Genomic DNA, 6,410 nt, shown 5'->3' on the forward strand with positions numbered 1-6,410 from the left:
ATCTTTCGCTTTTGAAAGATGAGGCTAAAATTAGTATGGAAAGAAGAGAGAAAGAACTCCATTTTCTTCAAGCACAACAAATCTGACCTGAGAACCCAAACCCTAGCATTATTACACAGGGCATCACATAGAGATAGATAAGAGTAAAAATCTATGTACTTGAAAAAAGGGTAGACATAGAGCAAAGAAAGTAAAACTATTTTTGGGGAGAAAATTTTGATCTAATTTTTACCTTAGCACCCATGATCATTGATCAGCACCCTCCCAAACCTGAGAGGGAAATCCACAGAAACCGAGATCCCCAGTGACCCAGTTCCCCAAACGCCGTGGAAACCCAAAATCAGCCACACCCACTTCACCAAATCCTTGTTTTGACAACTCCCACAAAACCACCGGCCAAGTTGAAATAGAAAAAAACACAAACACAAACCCAAAACCGACAACAACAATAACAAGAGTATTATGGGAGCTGAGAAGAAATGGCTGTTCACCCTCTTCATAGCCGCATTGTTGTCGCTTCTCCTCCTATTGTTGCTCACATCCCTCTCCTCCTTTAGCTCCCCCAAGCCGTTCCCCTCCATCGTCCACCACGGCGCGCACTACCCACCCGCCTTCGCCTACTACATCTACGGCGGCCGCGGCGATGCCGACCGGATCCTACGCCTCCTGCTCGCGGTCTATCACCCGCGCAATCACTACCTCCTCCACCTCGCGGCGGAGGCCTCGGACGACGAGAGGCACCGCCTGGCCGCGTCGGTCATGGCAGTGCCGGCGATTCAGGCCTTCGGGAATGTTGATGTGATGGGCAAGCCCGATCGCCTTACCTATATGGGCTCCTCTAATATCGCCACCACGCTGCGCGCCGCGGCGATACTGTTGAGAATGGATGGTGGGTGGAATTGGTTTGTTACTTTGAGCGCGCTGGACTACCCCTTGCTCACTCAGGATGGTATGCTGATTCGGTAACAGAGTTTGTGTTTGTTTGCTTTTGTTTTGTTGGATTGCTTATAGCTTCCTTTTTTTTATTTTTTTTGATAAGTGACTAATAGGGGAGGGGTATTGGAGTCGGATTTAGTGGACGATTCTACTTATAGGAACATTTGGTTGGGCAAATTTTGTTTTTTGTTTTGTTTCGTAAGGTTGTAGTACACTGAGAGATAAATGTTGATTAGCTTAACTTTCATAAAAGACAAGTTTGGTCTAGGTAGGACGCAATTTACTTGAGTTGGTCTGGTCCAATTTTTGTGACCTTAGTATGATCGAGGGTTAATCTAATAATATTGGGGTTTCTTTGTGATAGTTGTTCTGAATATTAGATGGAAATGATGCATGATTATCATTGCTAGTTTTAGTGTCAATCGACTGCTGAGTTGTCACTGTACCAGAGTAGATGTTTGGTAGTGTATCTCCTTTAATTAGGCATACTTGATGCTATGTATCCTTAAATCATAGGAAATGCTTGCTGTGGTTTGGTAGATTAGGCTCTGTAAATGTTGGAAATAATTTTAAGCAATGATGCTAATCTTGTTGCCTGTTTTATTGAAGACTCGTACGACGACTTTGGATTGTTAAGAAAAACGTGATTTTGGTTCTGAGCTGAATTTGGGATTGGTCAAAATACTTCAGATTTGATTTTGGTCCCTTGAATGAATTTATAATATACAAAAACTTTAAATGTTCAGGCTTTATAATTAGAAGCTTGTGTTGAAGTATCTGTCATTTGGTGATCCAATCCACCTAAGCATGAATATTTTTGCAAGGAAATGCTAAGAGTACGAAATTGAGGCCCTAGGAAGTTAGGAACCATGTAATGGAGATTGAAGCACCAGTTTTAGATATTTTTCAAGTCATGTTCTTGAAACTCAGGTTGTTTAAGATCCATGTATATTTCTGGTATTTCTGGAACTTGAATGAAACTCAAGTTGTTAAAATCTTCAGAATGTTTCTTGAACTTCAGATTCAGTAGTGCTCAGGTTGGATTGGGTTGGAAGACGCACGAGATTCTAAATTCAGGTTTCTCTGCATATTCTTGGAGTTCAAAATGCTTCACCTAACCATTTGCTGCCGGGAACAATATTTTCCAAAAAGTTTATTGTGTGATCTTACTACCAGTAGTCCAGCAGATTCCATTATTACTCTGTAGTTTAGTGTGCTTTTGCATGAGTATACTAGGATGATTGACCTCATGGGAAGCCATCTTGTTGCACCCCCTCCTTTTCTGCAATGCGGTCATCTGTTTCAGGGCATGGTGTTTATTCTTACTTGCCCAAGAAAGATTCTTCATTAGGGCAGAATCTCTGTGATACAGATCAGTATTTTGTAGCACTAGGTTTTATCAGGAAATTGGATATTTGGTTTATGGTCAATCCAGTGACAGTCCAACCATTCGACATTTTGAAATCTAGCTACAATTATGTGGAAATAGGGAGGTACCGTATGTTCTTTCCAGATGGTCTTATAGGTTGTGTTTGACTATCATTGGCCGTATTTATTTATTGACATAATCAACTAGTTTCTTATTGTGCTAAAACTCTTAAGGTTGATTCCTTGATTTTTCTTGTTTGTGTTGTACATGAAATTGTTGAATGTGAGGTGATCTTGGGGTTCTGATGCCCCTTTGAGATGGATTACAGTATATGTGTTTTTATCCTAATGCTGTTTACAAGTCCCATAGGTTTATTTTGTAAGGTAGCTTAGCCCCATAGATTTCTTTTGTAATGTAACTTAGTTTGCTTAGGAACTTTTTGGGTTCTCTATGCTCTCAATTTTAATAAAGAAACTACCATTACCCGTGTTAGTCTAAGTTTAGACTTGGTACTCTTGGACGTTGCTTCTGCGAATAATATAACACGTGCATGTCTCTGAGCTGGATTTTAGAAGCCCAAGCTAACATAAGCTCCAGCGTCCCTTAAACAATCAAATCTTGTTTTTTGTTGTTGGACCCAAGATATTACTATAGTTCATAAATTCTTCTTCCTATGTAACTATTTCCTTCATAATGTGAAGAAAAGAGTTATGAGAACTGCCTTGAGTTTAAAGACTGTTTATTTTCTACTAGAAGGAATGTCTATACCTTCTCATATAATGAGATTTAGAGTTAAGAGTGAAATTTCTAATGTGCCTTTTGAATACTAGAGTCCCACAAGATCGCATTGTCTTTGCAGTGGCTGGGCTTTCTTGTTTTTTCTGTACTACAAGGTAATCTAGGTAACAAGGGGTGAAGAGGCTTGCCTTTAGGTTTTTAGAAGTTAACAAGTAGTATATCAGTCTATAAAATTGTTGTGTTACAGAGATTAGGGCAATATTGTTCTAAACCTATCTTTTGTCTCTCAAGAGTGTGGTTAAAGAACCTAGGCTAAGGAGGTCCCTGAGTGAAGCTACAACTAAAAAATAGCACGTCGATAGAAGTTTTGGATACTATTTTCTAGCTAGAGTTGAAATATATCAACCAGGAGGTAAGACATTTGTACATTTTATTTTCATCAAATTGGTCCTACATGGTTTGGGTAAAAATTGCTCACTACTCCTGAAATTAAAAAGATTTTTTTGGGGATACTGTGAATCCTGAAATGATCAGAATTGGTCACTATGCAAAAAACCATTGAAATAAAAATAACTTCAATGATTAAAGCCATATATTAGTACTGGTTCTTTTCCAACAAGTTTCTTCTGCAGTGAAACTTGTAACAAAAACTGTATATCGATCTGCTGTCTTAAAACTTTCTTGTCAGTATCTCTGTCTGAAAATTGTATATCAATCTGTGCTCTTGACACATTATCGTCGATATCTTTGTTGTGACTGCAATAGCAAATGATCATGCGTGCAAATTTTTATTCCAAGTGAATCCCCTCCTTCCAACCAGAAGAAAAGGGTATTAAAAGAGTGTATAATCTATAGTATGATATCACAGTAAAATGGTGGAGCTGAGATTTTGTACATGGAGAACAGAGCACAAAACAAACCGCTGCAAAAGCGATAGTGATAAAAGAGGCATAAAGCCTAAATTGAGATCCCAAAGCCCTCAACATATATCTATATTAACACCCTGGCAATGTCTTTCGTAAACCCATGGGAATAGTTGTTGTCCATTCTTAAAGAGAATATAACAATGTTAGAATTTCAAGCCACCAACTTGACACCCAGTTCTTAGTGCAGTATATAGCATGTAGCAGCGGCTTCCTAGATGATGATTCAAGTGAAGAGGTCTCTTAGGCAATTCTTCGAAGCATGTTAGTCCAATTGAGACAAACTTCATCTTTTGTTTTTGTTTTTGTATTTTTTTTTTTTTTTTTTTCGTTTTGTTTTGATGTGTATGGATGGGATGATCGATTTGTCTTTGAGATTGGGAGTGGTTTCTTCTCCCCTGAAACTGGCCTAGCCAGCTCATGACATATTGACTTCAATTACAGCTTTAAACCTCAGATTTCAATCACTGGTATTTTGGTTTTATGGTGTCATGTTATCTGGGTGTTTGTCCTCTTTCTTTTTTAAATATATCCGTCAAGGTAATGCGATAAAATGTAATAGATTTATATAAACTATCCCGGGACTCTCTTTCCTCAGTACATGTCTCTGGAATTTTAAAAATTTATTTTCTTAATTTAAATTGTGTTGTCTTTGTTTGTCTTCATGGTTGATTCTTACTTTCTGATGTTTGTTTCTGTTATCTACTTTCAGACCTGTCCCACGTGTTCTCCTCTGTTGTCAGAGGCCTCAATTTCATTGATCATACCAGCGAACTTGGATGGAAAGAGTAGGCAAACCCTTTTCGCTTATTTCAGCAGCTTCTTTGAAAAGACTTACTTTAATTCAATCTGAATCTTGTTGGTCCAATATTGTTTTATGCAGATCTCAAAGGGTTCAGCCTATTGTAGTTGACCCGGCTACATACTTAGCCAGGAGGAGTCAAATTTTTCATGCTACAGAAAAGCGGCAAACACCTGATGCTTTCAAAGTATTCACAGGCAAAGTCTATTCTCTACAATAGCTATTTATGCAACATAAAATTACATTTATGGGTATACTTGTGGGAATGCTATATCCAACAATATTACTTTTCAGGTTCCCCATGGGTCATCCTGAGCCGGTCCTTTCTGGAATTTTGTGTAGTTGGTTGGGATAACCTGCCCCGAACCCTTCTGATGTATTTTACCAACGTAGTTTTGTCCCAAGAAGGATATTTTCACTCTGTCATATGCAACTCACCGGAGTTTATGAACACGACTGTGAACAATGATTTGAGATATATGATCTGGGATAATCCCCCCAAGATGGAACCCCACTTCCTCAATATCTCTGATTTTGATCAAATGGTCCAAAGTGGAGCTGCTTTTGCAAGACAATTCCGCAGAGATGACCCTGTGCTGAACATGGTTGATGAAAAAATTCTCAAGCGCAGGCGTGATCGAGCTGCCCCAGGGGCATGGTGCTCTGGGCGGAAAAGCTGGTTGACGGATCCTTGTTCCCAATGGGGTGATGTCAATGTCTTCAAGCCTGGGCCTCAAGCAAAGAAGTTTGAAGAGTCCATGACGAGCCTTCTTGATGACTGGAGTTCACAGTCGAACCAGTGCAAATGAAGGTACTTGAGTTAAAGAGAGAGCTTTTGAGGTAAGGTGCAATTTGTTTGCATCTGAATTCATGACTGGTCTGAAGGACTGCCATCAGTTGAGATACATTCTTTAGACACTGAGCCTTATTTGTTGGAGGTTCTACGTCCACAGCCTTTACTAATGTTTATAACAGGGCATAGATGAAGGGAAGCAAGTGAATTCACTTGAGGTTTTAGGCGGTATTGTAGCTTGGGGGCGATTATTTATTATAGAGCCATCAAGTCTTTCAATCAATGAGAGGATCTCCCTCTTTGTGCTGCCATTTGCATTTTGTTGTATGTTCTACCCGTCATCACATTGTATTAGGCACTTTTTTGAATGCTAGAAGTTCATTCTTTAAATTCCAATTTATTGTATCGTTTTCTTGGCCCGCCCTCCCTCCCTCCCGCGTTGCAGGGCTGCAATTCCCTCAATCTTGGCCATTCATTCTAAATGAACGGTTTGGGTAAGAATTGAGCCAGTAAGCACTAATTATTATTATTATTATTATTTTTTTTTAAAAAAAACCTAGTAAAGTTAAGGGGTGGCTGACTACTCTCGTCTTTTGATGAAGTGTTGGCCGCCCCAAGGGGTGGATTGGGATAAGCTGACCATCCCCTCACTTTTAAGCCATCTATGTGGGTGTTCAACCATACCCTCAACTTTTGAGAGGGTAGTCGGCTATTGTAAGCTACCCTTTTAGGATGCTGTCCGCTCTCAAGCCACTATGATTGAGGGGGGACGACTCCAATTACTTCCTTAGGCCATCTCCAGCAGTTGGAGTTAAAATAGCTACTCAAAAAGTATAAATCTCTACTTGA

At 39.5% G+C, this 6,410-nt stretch overlaps 1 protein-coding gene across 1 annotated transcript; it reads left to right on the forward strand.

The window, feature by feature from the left end:
* LOC133876511 (beta-glucuronosyltransferase GlcAT14A) lies at positions 1–5,957 on the forward strand. The gene is made up of 4 exons (XM_062314801.1): positions 1–949; positions 4,679–4,754; positions 4,850–4,965; positions 5,063–5,957. Exons 1-4 carry the CDS (start codon positions 463–465, stop codon positions 5,575–5,577), a joined length of 1,194 nt encoding a protein of 397 aa, XP_062170785.1. The 5' UTR covers positions 1–462; the 3' UTR covers positions 5,578–5,957.
* Positions 5,958–6,410: the final 453 nt, after the last annotated feature.

The sequence above is a fragment of the Alnus glutinosa genome, chromosome 1 (assembly GCF_958979055.1).
Source record: "Alnus glutinosa chromosome 1, dhAlnGlut1.1, whole genome shotgun sequence".
NCBI classification, from domain to species: Eukaryota; Viridiplantae; Streptophyta; class Magnoliopsida; order Fagales; family Betulaceae; genus Alnus; species Alnus glutinosa.

Bases quoted from the DNA above. Each gene is read 5' to 3' on its own strand.
- LOC133876511 (XM_062314801.1), top strand. From the start codon at position 463: ATGGGAGCTGAGAAGAAATGGCTGTTCACCCTCTTCATAGCCGCATTG. The intron at 4,755-4,849 runs GTAGGCAAACCC...TGTTTTATGCAG, and splicing joins AGCGAACTTGGATGGAAAGA to ATCTCAAAGGGTTCAGCCTA. The intron at 4,966-5,062 runs GCAAAGTCTATT...ATTACTTTTCAG, and splicing joins TGCTTTCAAAGTATTCACAG to GTTCCCCATGGGTCATCCTG.